We start from the raw sequence: 22,628 nt of genomic DNA on the forward strand, positions 1-22,628 counted from the left end.
TTAGTATTATTTCATGTATTTTGTTTATTTAGAATGGAAAACATAACAAAGATAAATTAACATTAGGCGGTCAACGAGATGGCATAGCATTCTCAGGCTGCTAAGGAGCCGACAAAAGATATTAGCCAAAACAAAAAACCTTAAGGTAGGTACTACCTAGGTAATAAACACATTAAAAAAATTTAGGTAACGGCGTATTGCATAACAGTACGACGGTTATATCAATAACACAAACGTGCAGATGGTGCATAACAGTTAACTTTAAGAAAACAGCCAACACTGTGAACAGTGTGAACACTAGTTCCGGGTGTGATGCGTTGCGACGGACGGGCGCGGCGCACACCCTCCCACTTCCTCGACTTCCGAATGCACAGAATTGATGCGCAGACCAATTAGCTGATCGCTTGGGCTACAAACATCTGGACAAGTGGAGGTGTCGCCAGAATCGCGTCCCCTTGCGTAATATTAGTACCTACCTACGGCATGGTTAGTCTCGATTTTTTTTCACCCACATACGTAAGTTGGTAACATTTAGATGGCGTATTAAGCGGGACTCGAGTCGTATTAGCCGTGAAAAAACGTATGAAAACAGGCCTAAAGTTGCAGGGACCGGCGTAAAATGGCGTATTATGCGGGAAATCGTATTAAACGTGATCGTATTAAGCGGGTTCTACTGTACCTATATTAGTCATTAACTATCTGATATCTTAATTATGTCGCCGTCATCGAAATCGATGTGGACGACTATATATAAGAGGGATTTAAAATTAACTAATTGGTTATGCAAGAATTATGATTTTTTGCAAAATTCAGTTGTCACAGTGGTCACGTTGGTGTGCACGAGTCATCATAATGAATTTCCTTAAAAATGGAAGTTTAACTAGTTTTGTCATTAGCATTCGGTATTGTGACGCTATATGTTATGTACCTACCTAATACATTTTAAACTATCTTAAAAGATCTGATGTGAGGTTGGCAATAATAGTACAAATGAGAAAAATAAATCCCTACTTACAAATAATTATTATAAATGCGAAAGTACAGTCCGACATAAAATTATAGAAAATTATTGAAGGCGCCATCGCCACTGAGCTTCAACAGGCAACAAATGAGGCAAACTAAAAAATCCAGTGCTTTTGTAGTAGAAGGAATGAGAATGGTAATTTTAAAAGCTCACACTGGTGTGCACTTAAAAGAAAAAGTTATAGTAGAATGTCATGATGAACACGTAACTAAAATCACGATAATTATGTATGAGGGAAAGAGAAGAAGAGGAAGACCGAGGAAAAATTATTTCAACCAAATACAAGAAAAGGTTCAGAGGGCCTACCGCGAACCACGTTCGACGTGTTGCCTCTCTGTCGCACTTGTAAATTCGTACGTATGTGTGACAGGGAGGCAACACGTCGAACGTGGTTCTCGGTAGGCCCTCAGGTCGTATCATACCAGAAGGATAAGGAGTTAAATAAATAAATAAGAACAAGAACAAACAGCTATTAAATAAGAAGAAGAAAGTCATGTTACTATTTTTGTTATTTGAAAAGCCAAAACCTACTGCTGAAATAAAGTACGAGGGGTATTCAAAATATTCTCGGTATGAGAATGAAAACAAACAAGTACGAAAAGTTTGATATTTTTATTTTTCAATATACTCCCCCCCTATGTTCATACACTTAAAAGATCGATCAATTATTTTTTTTAATCCCTCGTAAAAATATTTTTTATCTTTCGTGTAAAAATGCTCCTCCACTGCCGCCTTCAATGCTTCATCGTCAGAAAATTTATTTCCACGCAGATCCTTTTTAAGATTGGGGAGCAAAAAGAAGTCGCTGAGGGCTAAGTCCGGACTATACGGTGGGTGAGTAACAGTTTTAAACCCACATTCAACAATAGCTGCCTTGGCAATATGAGCAGTATGGACGGGGGCGTTGTCATGCAGAAGCAGAATACCTTTGGTTAACTTTCCTCGCCTCTTTTCTTTAATTACATCCTTTAATTGACGTAGAATGTTAGCGTAGTACTGTCCTGTGATATTTACACCTTTTTCTTTATAATCGATTAGTAATACTCCTTCACAATCCCAAAATATCGTGGCCATGACCTTGCCAGCTGAAGGGATGACCTTGAACTTCTTGGGATGAGCTGAACCCTTAATGTGCCACTGCATGGACTCTTGTTTACTCTCTGGGTCATAATGATGAACCCAGGTTTCATCTCCAGTAACTATTCTTTGCAGCACCTCATCAGGATTTTCACCGCACAGGTCAATAAAATCGGAACAACAAGCTACACGCATGTCTTTTTGAAGCCGAGTCAGCATTCGCGGAACCCATCTTGCACTTACTTTTGACATATTAAGATGGTCATGTATAATATCATGTACGGTACCAATAGAGAGATTGGTTACTTGTGCTATAGATTTTACCTTCACTCGACCATCTTCCAATATAAGTTTTTCCACTTTATCAATATTTTCTTATGAAGTAGCTACTACAGGCCGGCCAGGTCTAGGGTCATCTTCAATACTCTCCCTTCCGCGTTTAAACTCGCTTGACCACTTTTGAATGGTAGATAAAGAAGGAGCAGACTCACGGTAAACACAATCCATTTCCTCTTTTATGGTTTTTTGATTTTTACCCTGTTTTGTCAAGAATTTTATCACGCATCGATGTTCTAATTTAGTTAACATTGTCAATTCGCACATGATGTTCATGTTTGTTCAGCAATTGCAGAAAAACAAAAGACCATCTCGGTTCGAATTATACTTTTTTTTAATGTCAATGAATAAACCTTAGCGGCCAGTAACGAAAGAAATTTTAGAAGAGGTCGTAAGATATCAATACCGAGAATATTTTGAACGCCCCTCGTATTATAAGGATCATGGCACACAGACCGCCGTTGCGCCTAAATTTTCTGTAGCGGCAAATGGAGGCATGGAAAACGGTAGGTATCTATAGGTAGGTAGGCTCTTTAGAGCATGGCGAATTAACCAAAGGCTGGCATGAATGTCTGAATGTAAGCATATTATACTTACTATATGTATACCTTAAAATTAAGCTTGACATAGCAGAGGAGAGAACACTAGCTCACAATAATGATGATACTATAATCAATTAATCATGTTATTCGTTTAGAATACTTCGTTTTTGTTCGTGAATTGAATTCATTAATTTACTTCTAGTATATATACATAAAGCAGTAGTTTGTGAAATGTGCGCAATAATATTTAATGTCATGTTAGAAACTGTTGAAAAAGTGAAAAGACTCAAAATGTTGTCTCCCTCGATGTTAGAGTAAACGGAGTTAGCCAGTGTGTATTTCATGAGAGCACTGCATCTGGACTATTTGGAGGCTAATTCCAATTTCAAATTTTTATATGGTTTTCATCTCATTTTTATACGACCTTGAGTTGTGTTATCCGACTGATAGGCATCTTACGCGCACCAATACGAGTAAACGAGCGACATGCCTTACTTATGCGATGACTCGATTTCTTCAGCACCAATCAGCGTGTGCCAGTAATTCTGATTAGTACCTACTCACGGCCGTATAAAAATAACATGAAAATCATAAAAACAATGTTTAAACATAATCACGTCTCCGGTATTACAAACGTCGGCTTAAATTAAATGAAATATAATTTATTATTTACTTATTATTTATTTTATTTTTATAATTTATTATTTACTTGAAGCTAGTTTGATTGAAGCTAGCTATTAGTAGCTTAATTGCAGCGTCATAAAATTGAATTTCAATTGTAATCATAGGTACTTACCTAAATATACGCACGGCGGCAACGCACTGCAAGCTTGATGCGTGGCGTGAGCCGTGGGCAACATAACACGAAAAATTAAATTAATTGTTATCTCTTCTACTCGTTTACACAAAAATTATGATGACCACTTATGAATTTATAATTATGGGATTGAATCAAATTAGGTAGGTAATATTACAAAAAAAAAACACAGCCTTTTTCTATTGTGACGCAGTGTCAGTAGGTAAAGGCAAATATTCGTGTGATTACCTGATGACTCGTAAGTCTGAATATACTTCCCGAGTCTTATAGAGATTATAATATATCCAGTGTGGAAAGATAAGTCGGGCCTTGGAGGGAAACTACCTTAAATCCTTAAGCTGGCTCATTTTACTTAAAGGAGACATTCCTTTATTTTTAAAAAGAAACAAAACTGCATTCAAAGATTTTCTAAAACTCGCTTGCCTCGCCCGGGACTCTAACCAACTAAAATTAAAAAAAAAAAAAACAAACACTCCCTATTTTATTATACCTACTAATCGATATCTTCCCACACTGTATATGGAGACTAAAACTATTAATTATTAAGGTATACTTATAATTTTTTATACATTTTAATTTATTTTTATGAAAGAGAAGTGATGCGAAACGAATAGTAAATAAGTAAATATTGCCGAATAAAACGAACTGTGGATCGAACATTTTCAAGTTTAGAGGAAAAATCGGCAAACATCCCACATTAATATTATATGACAGCAAAGCAACAGAATAATATATGAAGTCTCCAACACAAGCAATTTTAAACCAGGTTTCCATATGCGAATTATTAAAATGTGCATCTGTATTATTTGTACGGCAGTTATCACGAATTTGTAGGTATATATTATTAATATACACCGGTATAACGTGATCTGAGATCCCCTCCCCGCAGCCGATCGCAAACAGGTCTTATTAATGGTTTAAACGCTAAGGCACGATGACCACAAAATTGCATCTTCTTCTTTCCTCGTTTACTTCAGCATATTGATTTAACGTTCAACCAATCGTTTAACTTGGTTTAGTCTTAAACTTTAGTGGTTACTCTAGTTGTCAATGTTGCCGAGTCCAGAGCCGCCTAAAGTGATAAGTGAAGATGCGTGCGGTGGAGTGTGTCGTGCTTGTTGTTGTTTTTAACTTTGTGTGTGGACAAGAAGGTAACTACACTAACTACTATGTTGTTTTTATTTTTAAGTAGTATTAACGTTTTTGAGATAGTAAAAAAAGAAATCTCATCAATATACATACCTATTATAGCTTAATTATTGACAGTATTGGAGTTATTAGGTTAAAAGTGGAAGTTTGTTTAATACTTTAACTGAAAGTAAACTGTATTAATATGTTAAAAAGGCACACAACTCGCTTATTTCATAAAAAAATATAAATATCAAAATATGAATAAACAGTTAAAAATAATGACGCTTAACAACTTTAGGCGAAACTAATTCCATTCTGGATGAATTTACACTGTTTTCAGAAAACTTAGGAAGCTTATTTATTTATTTTACCACAATTATCAACAGTCAAGTTCATATGAATAGAAATAAACTATCAACCTTCAAGTTTACTTGGTAAGGTCGATATTTTTTATGTGGTTGATATTTATTAGGTTGTATTTTGTTGTGATTCAAGACAGTTGAAATGAAGTACCTAATTGACTTATTAATTTGACTTAAAACTGTGGTTAAGTTGCCTCAAAATTCCCGTGTTGATATAGATCTGGCTTTTCAAAATACAAAACGTAGGTACGCCATCGGATTCTTGACAACTGGTTTATGGAACAAGTAATTTTGCAAGAAAGTGCAGGATGTTAACCTCTGTTAGGTGGAATGACCTCTACGTCCTGGGCAAAACTTAATACATAATTAGGTACAGTTAAATAATTTAATTTCAGTACCATTTTGTACCTTGTCATAGTGACAAATTGACAATCGATATGAAAGTCACTAAGCACCTCATACTGCTGTGAAATTATGTGGCAAAATCGATCAGTCGACCTATAATTTCAAACTCCCACTAAAGTTGTGTTACTATAGGTAATTATAAAGCGGTATCATTGGATCAATAATTTGTCGCACTAAAATTGTGTTATACAAGTCTGCTCAATAAAATCGATCAATTTATCTATAATTTGTCGTACTAAAGCTAGCTGTGTTGTATAAGCGTTCCGTTTAACAACAGTTTTACGACATACCGATGTTTCGAACAAACTTTCATCGAATCGGAATCACAAATCTCTTAGCAATAGTTTGTCGCGACTCCGATCTTTCGAACAAAATGCTCGTCGTCGAGGAGCCTTTCGTGTTCTATTCGACTAACTGTTTATGGAACACTTTTGTTTGAAGTTCAAAGTCAAAATCGCACGCGGTTGGATTGATGTAAGTTAAAAAAACAATATTGAACCAAAATATTCTGAAATGTAACAAATACTCCAACAATTTAACAAATAAGGAAACTAAACTAAAACACCGGCCTAATAAGGGTAATACGACGGGCACGGAAAATGTATTGTTTTCCTCAAGTGATATGTATCGATATCACAAATGAAGCAACCGGTCTCTGGCTAAACAAAGCAAATATAATAATATTGTTGAATAATTGTATTAGTCGTTACTCAAATGCCATTATAACGTCGATAACAAAGGTTGTCAAAGGTGTAACGGTCAAGAGTTCAGAGAACGAACAATAACTGCAATTTACTTTATATGTGATTAGATTTAAGGAAAACACAATCCGAAATATATGGGTTTATAGGTACAAATATGTTTAGGTCATGGTGAGCAGAAGTTGCTTACCGCTTGTATATTCGGTTGTCCTGTAGTAAGATAGGTCAAATAATAATAAGCACACACATTAAAGAAATAGTTGTTGAGAAAGGATGAAATTCCAATACCCAAAATAAAACCACTTAAGCGGAGGATGAACATTATTCCTTTTCTAGTTTTTGTGACACTGACGTTGACTCTAGCAATCATGAATTTCTTACGAAAAAGGTTAGGCAGTTTTTTTAAAATATCATATTAAACTAGGGATTAAACACAACTCCCACCCCCTTCGATCAACACGGGCTTCCGAAGCCCACCCCCGAATGTGTACTGGGTTTTTCACCAAACCTAGGCATCAATACATTGTTTAAAGTAGCCTCGTCAAAGTGTATTTATGAATTTCAGATGTAGAAACAGGGGACAACCTTCAGTACCAGTTTTTCCCGGTAGTGGGTAGCTCGGTGCAGTTACAAGTGCGCGCGCACAACGATGCCCACATCGCGCTGTCCTTGCACCCAAGGGAGACGGATCCTCTTTATGAGGTACACAACGATAAATTCGTTTTTAACCCTTTAACCGCCAGAGTCTGATATATAAGACATTACATATCCAGCTCATTTCGCCACAGTCTGATAAATAAGACAAAGATCTGATTTGGTTTTTACAGCACATTTATAACTCCCGTAACTATGCCAACCTTACTCTCCGTGGTACAATTACTGTCGGTGGCGACACGAGCACGCTCGATCAAAAATTGCTGGCGGTTAAAAGGTTAATAATAATTATAATCCAGCCTGTATACAGGCTTGTTTGGTACAGTCAGCATCAATAATTACGTATGAAACAACGCGCTAAAAGTATCCGCCACCCTAAAATACTTTCACAAATAGAGATAAATCTCTACAGTTCGCGTTTAAAAATATATTTTATAATCTTAATTGTTCTTTATACATACACATCTCCGATAGAGAATGGTAGATAATTTTGACGCGTAGTCTGACCCCTACTTTTTATGTTGACTATACCTAGCAGTGGCGGCGCGTCCATAAAAGCCGATTTCCACCGGCTTGCCTGTTTTTGGACGTTTGAGCAGAGTTATAAAGGAAATATGTAAGCCAAATTAGCCCCTGGATATGTCTGACGCGCCGCCACTGGTACCTAGGTTCAGGGGAATGACAGCTAGCGCTGAAGTATTTTTTAAACTTTTTTAAACATACACCTATGTCTTAGACGAAATTTGATATTAGTAGATGCGACGGCTGTATAGTGTAGTGATAATGATTATTTTTACTCAATTTCCAGGTTGTCATCGGAGGCTGGGAAAACACAAAAAGCGTGATCAGAAAGAGGGTTTGCTCATTTCAAGAAAAAGATGCAAAGCCGACACCGCAATACCTCAGCGAGGATGTGTTCCGAGGTTTCTGGGTGCATTGGGACAACGGGATAGTGTCAGCTGGGCGCGAGGGCGAGACGAAGGCGTTCCTTTCATGGCGAGATAATGAGCCCTTCTCTATTGCTGCTGCAGGAGTGCATACTGGATTTGGGTCAAAGGGTGTATGGAAGTTACAAAGTATGTGTTTATTTATAGAAATAATTTGTACAAAGAAAAAATATTATTTAATAGGTACTTTATTAAGGTTGACGTTGTCTTTCGAGTATCTACTGCGTTGCAATCAGTGTAAAGAGTCTGTTCGGAAAGAAAAGAGAATTCGGAAAGTCGTGGAATGTATGGCGGCCCAACATTCCACGACTTTCCGCACATACTCTATACGTACTTTTTACATATTACATTAGCTAACATTTTGTGCCCTCTTTTATTTAATTAAAAGTAGCATATTCAATGTATATGTTTGATTGTGTGTATTATAGGTAATATTTATTTTCTAAACTCACAGATGCATCTTTTGAAGACATTGACGTAAGAAATGATGATGAGCATGAACAATTACAAGGTACGTATAATGATTTTCTATGAGTACGGCTATGGGAGTAAGAGTAGGTACATAGGATTTATTTGAGATATTTCGACCAGTAGGGGTGGTCTAGTGGTTATGGCGTCTGATTTGATCGCAGTCCTGGGCACTGGAGGCCTTGGTCATTTTTTCTTTCGTATATGATATCTATTTCAGTTTATGGAAGCAAGATACCCATGATAAGTATTAACTTCCTACGACGGGAGCACTTGGTACGAGTATGTACATTTAATAAAGTATCCTTGGAAAACTGGACTCATTTGATTAGTTTTTACTTAGCGTAAATATTTATTATAAGGAGCACAAGCAATACTCGTAATACTGTTTTGCATCCTCTATAATTAGTACTTTAAAAAATTTCTCCAAGATATCTAAGAAATAAATAAAATAAAATAAAAAATAAAAAAAGCCTTTTATTCTAAGAAATACTGCAAAGTAATTTGGATTTAATTTGTTTCCAGTGAAAACGGGCGATAGTAATAAGTACCAGTTCTTCCCGGTGTCGGGCAATATGCTTCGCATCAAGGTGCGCGCAGGCAACGATGCTCATATTGCGCTCTCCAGCCACCCGTGGGAGTCCGGCCCAATGTACGAGGCAAGTTACAAACTTAGGGCTGATTTAGACGGCGCGCGAGCTCGTATACGATTTTAGTGACACTGCGGACCATTGAGGTGACATCAATTCAGCTGACCGATCAAATGACGCAATGTAATGAAACTCGCATGCGAGTTCTCGCACCGTCTAAATTAGCCCTCTTGTTAACTAAGTGTAAAATACGTCTTGTCGTCCAAAAGTGTGGGGTAGCTGTTGATGGTATGTTGATGGTGATGACGATGACGGAGTCTACCTACCTACTCAGCTATATAAATTGCGGCTCATTTCCCCGCGGGCCGTAATTTAGAAATCCATGTTCTAAATTACAGCTTTCATCAAAATCATTAACTATTTTAATTGTAACATAATTTTCAGATCGTCATTGGCGGTTGGGAAAACTCTAAAAGCGCAATCCGACGAAGATATTGCGAGCAACAAGAGAAGGACGGTCTTGCGACGCCTCAGTTCTTGAACAAAGATGAATACCGCGGGTTCTGGATGAAATGGGACAATGGCATCGTTCAGGTCGGGAAAATAGAGGAAGCCAGTCCGTTCTTGTCGTGGCACGATCCTGATCCTTTCAAGGTCGCTTTCGTGGGAGTTCACACTGGTTTCGGGTCAACTGGCACTTGGAAGATCGATAGTAAATATAATTTTGGTCTAATAGTCTTTTTCTTTCTTTTGTTTAGTCTTAAATAAATTATTCCCAATGCCATAGAATCGCGCAGGCGTCGATAAAATCGCCTTTGGCATAAATTTACCGGCGGCTAGAGGTAGTTCTAGTTACCTACTGTTGGAAAAACCGATCTCGTGTTCTTACAGCTACAGAGTATAAGAGTATGCTACAGTTTCAATAAATTCAGTTAAACAGTAAAACTTTTTTTACGTTTTGTGGTAATTTTAATCGCATAGTTCTCTTCTTATTAGGTATACTATATCTTTCTAAAATTATTTTTCAGATGTCCCTTCTGAGCCAAAGAATATCGATAACGGTAAGTGTGGTATCCCGAGGCCGCGATATTGAGTCACGCCAGAGGCAGTCGATTTTTCTATTTTTACTTTTTATGCAATGTTAGTTGCATGTCTTGATAGTTCATAATTCCTGAAGGTAAAGTAGTTAGTACAGAAACAATCTCTTTAGCTCATACATGAATTTGATTTCAGATGTGTTTACGGAAGATAACGTGCAATACCAATTCTTCCCTGTGTACGGCACCTCGACAAAGTTTAAAGTGCACGCGCGAAATGACGCCCACATCGCTCTTGCCTCCATACCTCGGGAATCTGGACCCATGTATGAGGTACCTATGCTATCATTCTTCTTCTTCTGTGTCGTTATAGGTACTCTTTGCAGAGTGTCGTGGTCAACTGTTGACATCAGGCACAGATGTCGCTTGCCGTACGATTTCTCGGCATTTTCCGCGGTTGGCATCATGGTATTATTACAGTGTTAATTGCCCCTTTAGGACACATTCACTGGGACAAAGGCGGTTTTGAAGGAATTTAAACTGCATATCGCGATCCTTAGCATTTAGCAATGAGGGAAGAAGAAAAAAGAAGAGGTGTACTAATTACGTTTGTCAACTATTACTTATTCTCTTTTTAGATCGTTATCGGAGGATGGTCGAACACAAAAAGCGTAATAAGAAGGAGAAGCTGCTTCCCATGGGAGAGAGAAGAAATCCAAACCCCGAACATTTTGGGCGGGAGCGAATACCGCGGCTTCTGGGTCAGGTGGGAGAGCGCCACGATCCTGGTGGGGCGCCAGGGCGAGGCCAAGCCCTTTATGACTTGGCTTGATCTGGAGCCCATGTCGGTATCCTATTTCGGCGTGCATACTGGCTTTGGAGCTACTGGCTTGTGGGATATTGGTAAGCTTACAATATCTGTCATGAGAGATAGAGTCTGTTCGGAAAGAGAAGAGTCGTGGAATGTATTGGACCCCATACATTCCACGACTCTTCTCTTTCCGCACAGACTCTAACTAATGCATTTCGATTAGCAACCTTAAACTATTTATAAATAAAAATTTACATATCTCAATAATTCTTGCAACAAAAAGCTGAATCACGACTGTATGTATATCCTATGTAATGATTTCGATATATTAAAAATGTATAGTACTTACGAGTATGTCTTTAATTTCCAGATAATTTACAAAACGGCGAAGGAAGCAAATGTGAGTTCTGAAGCCCTATACTCATTAGAGTTATAACCGAAATCGTTAGTTGCTTTCGAGAATCGTACTTACGTCCTATTTACACAATACAAATTGTTAAATACTTACATGTTATATCATTTATCATGTTATGTGTTAATGTTATGTCATTTCAGCTTTGTTACCTACGGGAGATAACACAGAGTATCAGTTTTTCCAAATATCGGGTCGCTCAGTGAACTTCAAGGTGCGGGCAAATAACGATGTCCATGTCGGTCTTTTCTCAGAACCCCGCGAAACAGACCCCATGTATGAGGTAGGTACGAAAGTTTTCGGGGTGTGCGTCAAAATCAAACGTCTAATCAGGCCGCGTAGCCAACACGCCAATCGCTTACGCTCCGTAGCGATCGAAACGCAACTGTCACTGTCACACTTATATGGAAGAGTGATAGAGAGACACAAAGCGATTCGATGGCGAAGCGATAACGATTGTCACCTTGGCTAGGCCGCCTGGCCTGTTTGCGATATGAACCTTGCTTAACTTAACTTTATATATATGTTGTGTAGATTTTACAACTTTCGGTGGTTTGATACTTAAGTGTCAGACTGATCAGGTTCCCTGGAGCTTTAAGATTAGTTTTGATTTTAGATAAAAGTTAACCTGTAATATAAGATTGTGATATATTTAAGTTGAATTTAAATACCTATTCAAGTTAATTTTGTTCAGGAGTACTTACTTATAATTATATTGAAGTATGTCAAATATCAACAACTGTACAACCAGCGGCGAATTTGCATGAACGAATTTATTTATTTATAATGTGTCTATGCAATTTTGTAAGTCACTGGACATCAAGAGATTCAAGAGGTGATTGTAATAGTTATTTACGATACAAGTGCGGAAAAGAGGAAATTCGAAACGAGTGGCGATAAATTAAAACACGACCGAAGGGAGTGTTTTAAATCGACATGAGTTGCGAATTACCTATTCGCACGTGTATCGTACGTTTTACAGTGCATATGGCCCTTTAAACTTTTGACATCGCACGAAAAGTGCTATTTTACGCACTAGTGCGGGAAAGTAGCACCATATGTACTGTAATAGTTATTACCGATACAAGTGCGAAAAAGAGGATATTCGAAACGAGTGGCGATAAATTAAAACACGACCGAAGGGAGTGTTTTAAATCGCCACGAGTTGCGAATTAGGTACCTATTCGCACGTGTATCGTACAACGTTTTACAGTACATATGGCCCTTTAAACTTTTGACATAGCACGAAAAGTGCTATTTTACGCACTAGTGCGGGAAAGTAGCACCATATGTACTGTAAATTATTTTCAGATTGTTATTGGAGGTTGGGGAAATACAAAGAGCGTAATCAGAAAGAAATATTGCTACCAAAAAGTTGAAAAGGACGAAGTTTCGACACCAAATTACTTGAATGAGTATCAGGACCGCGGTTTCTGGGTGCGCTGGAAGAATGGAAAAATCTCGGTTGGACAGGAAGGCTCGAAGAGGGCGTTTATGTCATGGGACGATTTGAACCCCATACGTGTGACCCATATGGGATTACACACTGGATTTGGATCAACTGGCACTTGGAAAATCAAAAGTCAGTTTCACTTAACATTAGATCCCTTAAATCACAGGGATCAAACCTTTGTTGAAAATAATTATAATAGCTTTTCGGATCTCTTTACAGCTTTCAAATATTTAGTCTTATTTATATGAAAAAATATGTTGAACAATGAAGAAATTAATATTTCCCTAATTCTAATTCTTGGATTAATTTTTTGAATTATTTTTCAGATGAATCTCGTAACAACGCTGAAGAACGTAAGTACTCAATACTCATTCAATTATTACGAGTATTATAATCATCTATTCCTATTTATAGTGTAGTGTTTCCCATTTTGACCTTAAATAACCGATTCGTAAAAGTACCTATATAATCTGTTAATTAAGTAGACAAATTGAGCCCTCTAGTCACAAATTAGGGTACCAGGCATTTAATATCAAATTCAATTCAATTCAATTCAATTCCAGAGATTGTGACTGGTGATAGCCTCCAGTACCAGTACTTCCCGATATCAAGTACATCGCTGTATTTCAAAGTGCGGGCTCGCAACGACGTCCACGTTGGCCTTACATCAGGGCCCCAGGACACTGACCCTATGTATGAGGTAAGTACCTACTTATTCTTAGATACAGTAATGGGTTCGGATTATTTAGGTGACAAGCAATTTTCAACAATCTGACTAACTGCAAAAAAAAATGTTACGTTACTAAGAACAGTCACCGAGAAAAATTTAGTAACAGCTATCTTTGGCCTTATAGCGTCTATTGCAGACGATTTATGGTGTAAAACCGGAGATATATCCTAATTCATGTATAATTCATGTATTAAAAAATTTAAAGTCTTGGTCGAAATCAAAGTTCATAGACAATGACCTGAGTTGAAGATACGACACCGAAAAGACAGTCGTGCGTTGCACTTTGCGTGCGTTTCATCAGTTCAGTTAAGTGATTTTGTGCATTGGTCACATTGCAGATCGTCATTGGTGGTTGGGCTAACTCAAAGAGCGTGATTAGAAAAAGATGCTGCCTACCACCTGAGAGAGATGAAGTTCAGACTCCAGAAATCTTAGACGACGCCGGTTTCCGTACTTTCTGGATGAGTTGGGACAAGGGAAACGTTATGGCTGGGCGGGAGGGAGAAACGAGCCCCTTTTTGAAGTGGCAAGACCCTGATCCATTCCCTGTTAGCTACTTGGGCGTGCACACCGGTTTCGGGTCTAGCGGGACTTGGAAACTCGGATCTTCTACTATTGATGATCGAGTTAGCCACAGTAAGTCTTTATACAACTTAAATCAAAATAATAGATGGAAAATGTATTGCTTCAATCATTGAACTTGCGAATGCTCCATTCTGCTACTCTAACCAACGGATGTAGTTATTTAATACTAATTATCTTCGATTAACCTCTCTCCGGTTTGGAATGTTTAGATCGGCTTATAGCAATTTCTAGCACCAAGAACTTGCCTTCTCAAAACCATCAGAACACAAACTGATATGTCTACTGAAATTTGCCTATTCTCCTTCAAGGGCCAGTAGTAATCCCGCTTGTGCTGCCAGCGGAAACTCCGGCGCCGGCAGTGTGCGCGCCGACGCAGACGCGCCTGTTCACGGGCACCGCCTGTGCAGGGCAGGTCGTCTTCGAGGAGAACTTCGACGCCCTGCGTGAAGATGTGTGGCAGATCCAGCAGTACGTGCCCATTGACCACCCTGTGAGTGCCAACTGACATCTTCGAGAGCCCTAATAGTCTTCGTGGATATCTTTATCAAATCTTGACCAAAAATCTCTTATGATCTTTTATCTCCTATTGCATTAAAATTACTGCCAAAATTATTTATTTCAATTGGCAAATCAGGCAGTAAAAATCCATAAACTTTTCTTGGCCATGTTAACTATTAACTATTCGTGTCCATCCTCTGTACAAACCCTTTGTTTTTAGGAGCTTCCTTTCGTGTCATACCAACGCTTCACAGTTTCCGTGAAAAATGGGTACCTCCGCATTACACCTGCATTGCAGCAGGTCCAGCCTGGTTTCACTTACTACAGCTTATATGGCTCCTTGGATCTATATAATGGGTAAGTAAATCTGAGCTTAGACACTTCTTTGTAATAGCGACAGTAAATAAAAATCAAATGACTTGCTCCTAGTTGGACTAACTGAAAATTTAAAGAAAATTAGCCAAATATCTCTCTTCTTCCTCGCGTTGTCCTGGCATTTTGCCACGGGTCATGGGAGCCTGGGGTCCGCTTGGCAACTAATTAGCCAAATATGTGACCTCAAAATAGAGGCGGTCTAGTAATCGGTTAAACCAAACGTGTTTTTGCCCTAAGCTTTTTACTTTAACAACACTTATGTTTTAAGATGTACATCGGGACAGTCTTCTTCGTGCCATATAGAAGCTAGCGATGGCGCGTCCATCATACCACCGGTGGTGGGAGGTCGTCTCATCAGCAAATCTAGTTTTGCTTTTACGTATGGTATCATCAGTGTTCGAGCGAAATTACCTCAAGGCGATTGGATTTATCCAGGTAGGCTTCAACCATTCATATAAATATAGGTTTATTATCAATTGTAGGGGTCCCTGTCTTTCCCATAAAGTTTTAGGTCATGTTTGTCATATTATCATTAGTCATAAAACTGAAACCGTTAACTTTTCAGGATTTTCGTAAGGTTGTCATAGATAGGTTAGGTTAGGTTTGTTTTATGGCAATCCTGAAAAGTGACGCGTTTCTGAACCAAATGAATTATGACTAACGAAAATGCGGGCAAACTTAAAACTTTTTGGGAAATAGTTGAGACCCTTCAATTGTTACACAGCGTCTTTCAGCCAAACTATTAATTGTCACTGGTTCAGTCGGTATACATGGTGTCTTTGACCATGGGGCTTTAAATCCAGGGCTTGATTTTACTCGCTAAACTGAGCTACTTTTACTATGGGACCAACCCTAAAATCGGGGATTTTTTTTGGCTTTTCCATAGAAAACGTTGACATCTGATCAGCCAAAATGTATGAAAAAGTAAAAAAAATTTTCGGGATTTCGGGGTTGGTGCCATAATAAAAGTAGCTCAGTTTAGCGAGTAGAATCGAGCCCTGGATTTAAAGCTCCATAGTCAGAGACACCCTGTATAGGACGGGAATATTGATCGTTTTGAATGTATCCTTTTTCCAGAGATATTGCTAGAGCCGCTGATAAAGAAATATGTGTATGGAACTAAGAACTCGGGGATGCTGAAGATAGCGTGTGCACGTGGAAACTTAGATCTCACAAAGGGCACTACTCAGTTTGGAAATAAGGTATGCAATAGGAAAGTAGGGCAAGAATAATTACCTCTATTTGTAAGTTTTTAACTAACCTGACACAAACTGAAATAATTGTTACTAAAGTGTCATTCAATAGAACTTGCGAACTATGTAAACAAAAGTTGCTAGTAATTTGACATTCAGTGTCAATTTTAGTATGGCGGTTTGTTTACATAGTTAGCAAGTTCTATTGAATAACACAGTGAATAACACTTTAAGTGACAGCCAAAACTCAATAATTACTAAAAAAGAATTATACGAAAATCGACCTTCTTTTGATACTAATATGGTTCACTGTGACTATGAACTTGTGGTGGTAGGTAATTAATTAGTTTTGGTTTACACCCGACGGTATGATAATATTGATAATAATAGTAGGCCAATTCAAACTTAAATTTTGGCATCAAAATTATGTCATTTTGTTTTCATTCGCTCATGCGCCTCGCTCGCGTCAATACACGTACGGGCAAGTACGGACGTAATTAAATTATATCATTTAGATATAATTTTGATGTCTAAGTGTACGACCAAAATGCCCTCAAGTTAGATCAAAGATAATAAATAATATTCATAATCATAATCGCTTATAGAGTATGTTCGGAAAGAGAAGAGTCGTGGAATGTTTTGGCCCCCATACGGATATATTCCACGAGTCTTCTCTTTCCAAAGAGACTCTATAAATAATGTTATTTTATTTTAGGTACTATATAGTGGCCCCGTGATAGACACCAAGTGTCACAACGCGCTGTTTGTCGACAAAGCATCTAAAAACTATTGGGGCGACGATTTCCACGTATACTCCGTCAAATGGACCCCGGGTGAGGGAGGATATATATTATTTTACCCACTAATTCATTGTCGAGACTAACTAAATAAAAAAACAGTTGGAACTTATTTGAAAACACAATAAGGACGAGGAATTTGTACCTTATATAATAAAATATTGTTGATTTCTGTGATTTCATTAGGCTTCCATACATACGTTTAGCACACGTATGTAGGTACCTACTTCTACGGCGGCAACTTTTTTTTTTATAGACACAGGTCTTGCTATCTTGATTAATGAATCCCTGGAGATTCCTCAATATATATACTTACATATTTTTTTTATATAAGTTGTCTCCTCAATTTCCAATGTTTATGTCGAAATAAATTATGATTCATTTAGTAAACGTGAACGTTGATATATTTTATGTTTGCAGAGAGTTTGATCATGTCGGTGGATGGTGAGGAGTACGGGCGCATCGAGCCAGGGAGAGATGGTCTGCGCGCGAGTCTGCCAAAGACCTGCGCTGGTCCGCAACAAACGGGCATGGCTCCGTTTGACGACCACGTAAGCAATAAGTCCGATTAGGGAAAAATTATGGCTTAAGAAAAAGTCTCTTTATCCTTGTTAAGTAACTTTACATACCGTCGAATAAATCCGGTTCGCCCGAATTTGATTCATTGTGTTAATTGAAGCAAATACCGGCAAAAAGTTCTTTTTTTCAACAACTATGACGACATACTTTTCTACACTCAAATCATATCATCTGCCTATAAATACTATAATCCAAATAGAGCCCGGGCTAGGTTTAAAATACACAGAGGTATTTTCGCGGAACAATTATCACCAAAGGCGTTACTGGTATTAGAAATTGAGGTGTACTATAGTAGGTAGTAGGTATACCTACTGTACGTTATTGCCATCGTTTACAGTTAGACTTTATGAATGATTTGAAGCCGATATGGATATCATGGAAAGCGAATTTTCATTCCCAGAAATCAACTCCGAAGGCGGAATCCCACCTGTGGGGCACAAGCCTATTCAGCCCTAGTAGCACGGTCGCATTTTTATCGTTTATCACCATGCCTGTCACATTCTAACAAGTATGTAAGTGCGAAAGTGACGGGCATAGTGATAATCGATAAAAATGGAACCGGGCTGAGCCCGCAGTACAAAAACGCTTACGCCGCACATTGCCGTACACAGAAATCTCGAACCTTGATGCGAACAAATGTATCTTAATATATTATTTTTTGGTTTCAGTTTTACATAACCCTAGGGTTGGCAGTCGGAGGCCACACGGAGTTCCCCGACGCGTGCGTGTCCAAGGACCACAAGAAGCCGTGGAAGGACCGCGCGTCGAAGGCAACCCTGAACTTCTGGAACGACATCGACACCTGGCACGATACGTGGGAACTGCCAAAGCTGCTGGTCGACTACGTGAAAGTTGTTGCGTTGTGATTCATTAGAACTTTGGAAAGGGTTGGCCCACTGCAGTGAAGAGATTTTTAATTTTAATTTCGTAATAAAATGTACACTTTTGCTATGTTTGACATGACGATATGCTGCCGATAACAGTCATGTAGTATAGTAATGTAGGTACAGCACTTGCTATAGTGGGTTTACGCCTTAATAAATAAAATAAAATACAAAAGCCTTTTAGCCAAAACATACTTACATTTTTGTTTGTTACGCCTTAATAAGTACTCGTAATAATTAAGTTATTTAAAAAATATATGGACTTATCAAATTATTTGTGGTATTTTATTGTACATTAAGTTAACCTCAGTTAATTTAAAATTGTTATAACTAAATGTTAAACCGGTAACTCGGCAACTTGAAGAAACAAGATTCCATGTAGCCGACATTATTATTATTTGTATCATACAAATATCTCACCAAAGATATCGCCAAATATGTATAATTATATCACCTGTTTATATAATTTTATTATATGTCATATCGTAATATATCCCTTGTTTGGTCAGTATTCAGGAGTGTTCAGAAAATTCTTTAAATGTTTCTTTCATAAAACATCCTCCAAGCTCTGTCGGGACAGATCAAGGTCTTTCTTGCTTGTTTAATTTTTAATTTACGATGCATAAAGTAATTTCCTGTTACTCGAACTGGGGTAAGTAAACAAAGAGTCGCTACCCGGTCTATAACTTGAAAACAAGTACAAGGTGGTAAGAGTTTTCTGTAGGTGAACAATTTTATTTAAAGTTTTACAGTGAGAATTAGTAATAGTATAGGATCAAATTACCTACACGTCAAAAGTCTCTATATGTAGTGTAAGACCTTTAGATTGTGGCAAATACTTTTGAACGCGAACTGTAATGTAATTGTGTAATGTAATTTCTAAAAATTATAAATGGTGGGTTGATACTTTTGGCGCGTTGTTACTTAGAACTTACTTGGTTCGTATAAGTTAGTGACATTATTAAAAAAAAAAGCTATAACTCCCGTGGGAGTAAAATGGAATTGCGTGAAATAGCACGCTTACTGCGCAAGTGTGATGAAAAGTCTATAAAAAAATGGCAATGAAATACTTAGAGAAAAAACTCGTGTAGCATTTTCAGAACAAGTGTACCATTTACTTTTATTCGAAAAACCATCAAGTTTTGGGTTATTTCTACTCAGAATTAAGAGGAATATATCGATTACAAAAGGAAAAAAATGTGTCCCAAAAATGACAGTTTTGGACGCTATTTTACATACATTTTGACGCAAAGGATAAGTATGGCGCGCCGCGTGAAACTTGCGACAGAAGAAATGGCCTTCTACATAACTAGCTCAATTACTTCGACTTATAAAAAATAACAGCAGCAGCGTTAGTTTACTACAGTAACAAATATATTATTTTTAGGATGTTTTTCCTGTTATGTCGTCTTTGAAGTAAAACCCAATAAACGTATAATTACTGTGATTACGCTACAGTGCGCGGCACGCTAATGGTAATAAAATTCGATCATCTAGCTCCCACCTAAGCAAAATGCATATGCCAGATAGTGACAGAAAGTACTAGTTTTGTTCATCTTAGACTCATCACACAAGCCCCCGCTCCTTCCGAAACAGGTATAGCTTGTTATTAAGCTGCTAAATTGAACTGGAGCGGCATTCGAACTTTATAAAGTACCTAATTGATTTGGTATTAGGGTTGGGAGCATCTCACTCGCACTTATAGATAAGAACGAGCGAGTTGCATATGTAAGTGATGTCAAGATGAGAACAATTTCGCGCCAAATTGTAAGACCGGATTAAGTTAATTTTTTCTATTCTGTAGTTGTTTATATCCATCGAGTTTATGCGGACGTTGCCTTAAATTACATATTATTTTATAAATGATTACAATATTTTCGGGAAATCTATTAAAGTAACCTTAGAGATCTTGAACGGACGACATTTGAAGTTGTTTGGTTTAATTAAGTTTTAGCTGCAAGTAGCTTGATCTACAACAATAATGTTTTAATGCCGTGGTGTTTGCGATATTACACTTTGTAAGCGCTCAAAAAGGTAAAGTATTAATTTTTATTACATATTTATATAATTCTATCTTTCAATATTTAAATAAGTGTGCTGTTTATATGTTTAAAAATTTGGAAAGTGAAACTAAAACGAAATTATAATATATTTCCATTATTAATCTCATTACATTAATACAGCTTTGCTAGTAAGTAATTGATTCAAGCTAAAATTGAAGCAAATTAACCTTTTGGACGCCAATGACCGATATATCCGCACCGTAGGTTCAACGCCAAAGACCGATTAATCGGTCACATATCACAGAGCAACATAGACCTACGTACATATGCATAAAGTTCAATTTCAGTTTTGACATTTCGGTGACGTGGCGTCAGCGTGACAGCTTTTGTGTTTGACACGGCGTCGAAAAGGTTAACTAAGGACGTACGTATACCAAACTATCTTACGTACGTATAACAAAAGTTTAATATAGGTATTTTCATTATATTTTATACACAATTTTGATTACTATTGTATAGTATTTTTTTATAGCGCCGAAGATATGCCTTGCAATATGTTGTTGTTCAGAAATGCAAGTTCGTGCGATTATCTTAGGGGCAATGTCCTGTCGGGTCGAGTTGTGGACGATCGTTACATACAAATTACTAATCGTGATCTGGCAGACATTACGCATTCAAAATTACACATTCCTTAGGCCAATAATAAAAAAGTAATCAAATCACATTTCAAGTCGATTTTAGAAACGACAGTATCGTAATTTTTTGGTTGAGTTAAGTAGTTAAAACAAATTATACAATAATAATATATATTTTTTAAAGAGTATAAATACTTTAAATATGTACTCATACACATATAAGACCCAGCTAGGAATAATACATACAACGATATTATGATACTTTTTAAAGGTATATGCTTAATACTGAAATTAGTGGGTAGTGACAGTGACTCTGCCTGTAAAGCCACGGTCCTGGGTTCGAATCTCAGTAAGGGCATTTATTTGTGTGATGAGCACAGATATTTGTTCCTGAGTCATGGTTGTTTTCTATGTATTTAAAGTCTATTTTTTTATTCGGTAGACTAAACTGACATTTCATAGTATGAACATCATGTGTCATTCCATACTATGAAATGTCATTTTAGTCTACCGAATAAAAAAATAGACTTTAAGTACTCGTATTTGTACATTATATATATCGTTGCTGAGTACCCACAACACAAGCTTTCTTAAGCTTACCGTGGGGCTTAGTCAATTTGTGTAATAATGTCCTATAATATTTATTTATTATTTATGTACTTATATAAATAACTTTTGCAGCTAAATATATTCGGTAGACGGTCAAAGGCACGCGATGCCTAGATGTCAATAATGCGGACGTCAATGGATGTTAATTAAATATGTGTCGATGTATTAACATATCCACCATCTGTATAAATAAGTTACATGAAACAGTTTCCGTTAATTAGACACGGACTGACAACACATAGCAAAGTTTTAACTGTCGAAAGTAGGATCTTGAAATAAGGAGCATTAGAAACACATATTCTCCAAACAGCGTAGAGTTGTTCGGAACTGTCACCTTTTGTCTCACCTGACAGGGTGATACCTAACGTCAGGCGAACTGGTAATCTGTGAAATGTTGAATGTTTTTACCGACTTTTGTGTTGATATTGTGGCGGGCGATAGCTAAGTCTTCTTTATAATAAAAGAGTTATATTACCTACAAAGGCAAAGGTAGGTCAATCCCTTAATATTGAGAAATACGACGCAAGGAGGAGGATTACTTAGATATTGACAAACAACGTCTAGACCGTTGAATACAAAAACTGGATTTTTTTTAAATGTTGTAAGGCTAAAAAGTGATTTTTGAAAATGAATAACTGAAAATGAGGTTGAAGGTTTTTAACGATATGCAGAAAATGTTGCCTACATTGTGCTCATTACAAAATCTTTTTCCAGAAATAATTACAGAGGACAACGTCAACTACCGGTTCTTTCCTGTGAAAGACCGCACCTCAGTGTCGTTTAAAGTAGATGCTCACAACGATGCCCACGTTGCTCTCAGCAAACATCCTTATTTCTCCGTTCCCATGTATGAGGTATGTATGGTCATTGTTAAATGGACACTAACCTACTGGAGCACTAATTTAAACATTTGAAATGCTCTCACACAAACGACCTTTTTCTCTCCCCAAATAAAGATATTAGGAAACCACTT

General features: G+C 37.4%; 2 protein-coding genes across 2 annotated transcripts; both read left to right on the plus strand.

Annotated features, from left to right (window-relative positions):
* The first annotated feature begins 4,779 nt into the window (after positions 1 to 4,779).
* On the plus strand, positions 4,780 to 9,595 carry LOC134649772 (C3 and PZP-like alpha-2-macroglobulin domain-containing protein 8). Its single transcript, XM_063504600.1, has 6 exons — positions 4,780 to 4,947; positions 6,961 to 7,097; positions 7,858 to 8,125; positions 8,451 to 8,507; positions 8,990 to 9,158; positions 9,499 to 9,595. Exons 1-6 carry the CDS (start codon positions 4,887 to 4,889, stop codon positions 9,593 to 9,595), a joined length of 789 nt encoding a protein of 262 aa, XP_063360670.1. The 5' UTR covers positions 4,780 to 4,886.
* Positions 9,494 to 18,421, plus strand: LOC134649542 (uncharacterized). Its single transcript, XM_063504310.1, has 17 exons — positions 9,494 to 9,766; positions 10,083 to 10,115; positions 10,288 to 10,424; positions 10,730 to 10,994; positions 11,273 to 11,302; positions 11,458 to 11,597; positions 12,626 to 12,896; positions 13,094 to 13,120; positions 13,331 to 13,467; positions 13,836 to 14,133; positions 14,391 to 14,572; positions 14,801 to 14,937; positions 15,224 to 15,390; positions 16,033 to 16,157; positions 16,864 to 16,981; positions 17,366 to 17,496; positions 18,193 to 18,421. The coding sequence occupies exons 1-17, from the start codon at positions 9,622 to 9,624 to the stop codon at positions 18,388 to 18,390; spliced, it is 2,541 nt and encodes an 846-aa protein (XP_063360380.1). The 5' UTR covers positions 9,494 to 9,621; the 3' UTR covers positions 18,391 to 18,421.
* The last annotated feature ends 4,207 nt before the right edge of the window (positions 18,422 to 22,628 follow it).

Source organism: Cydia amplana, chromosome 7 (genome assembly GCF_948474715.1).
Source record: "Cydia amplana chromosome 7, ilCydAmpl1.1, whole genome shotgun sequence".
NCBI classification, from domain to species: Eukaryota; Metazoa; Arthropoda; class Insecta; order Lepidoptera; family Tortricidae; genus Cydia; species Cydia amplana.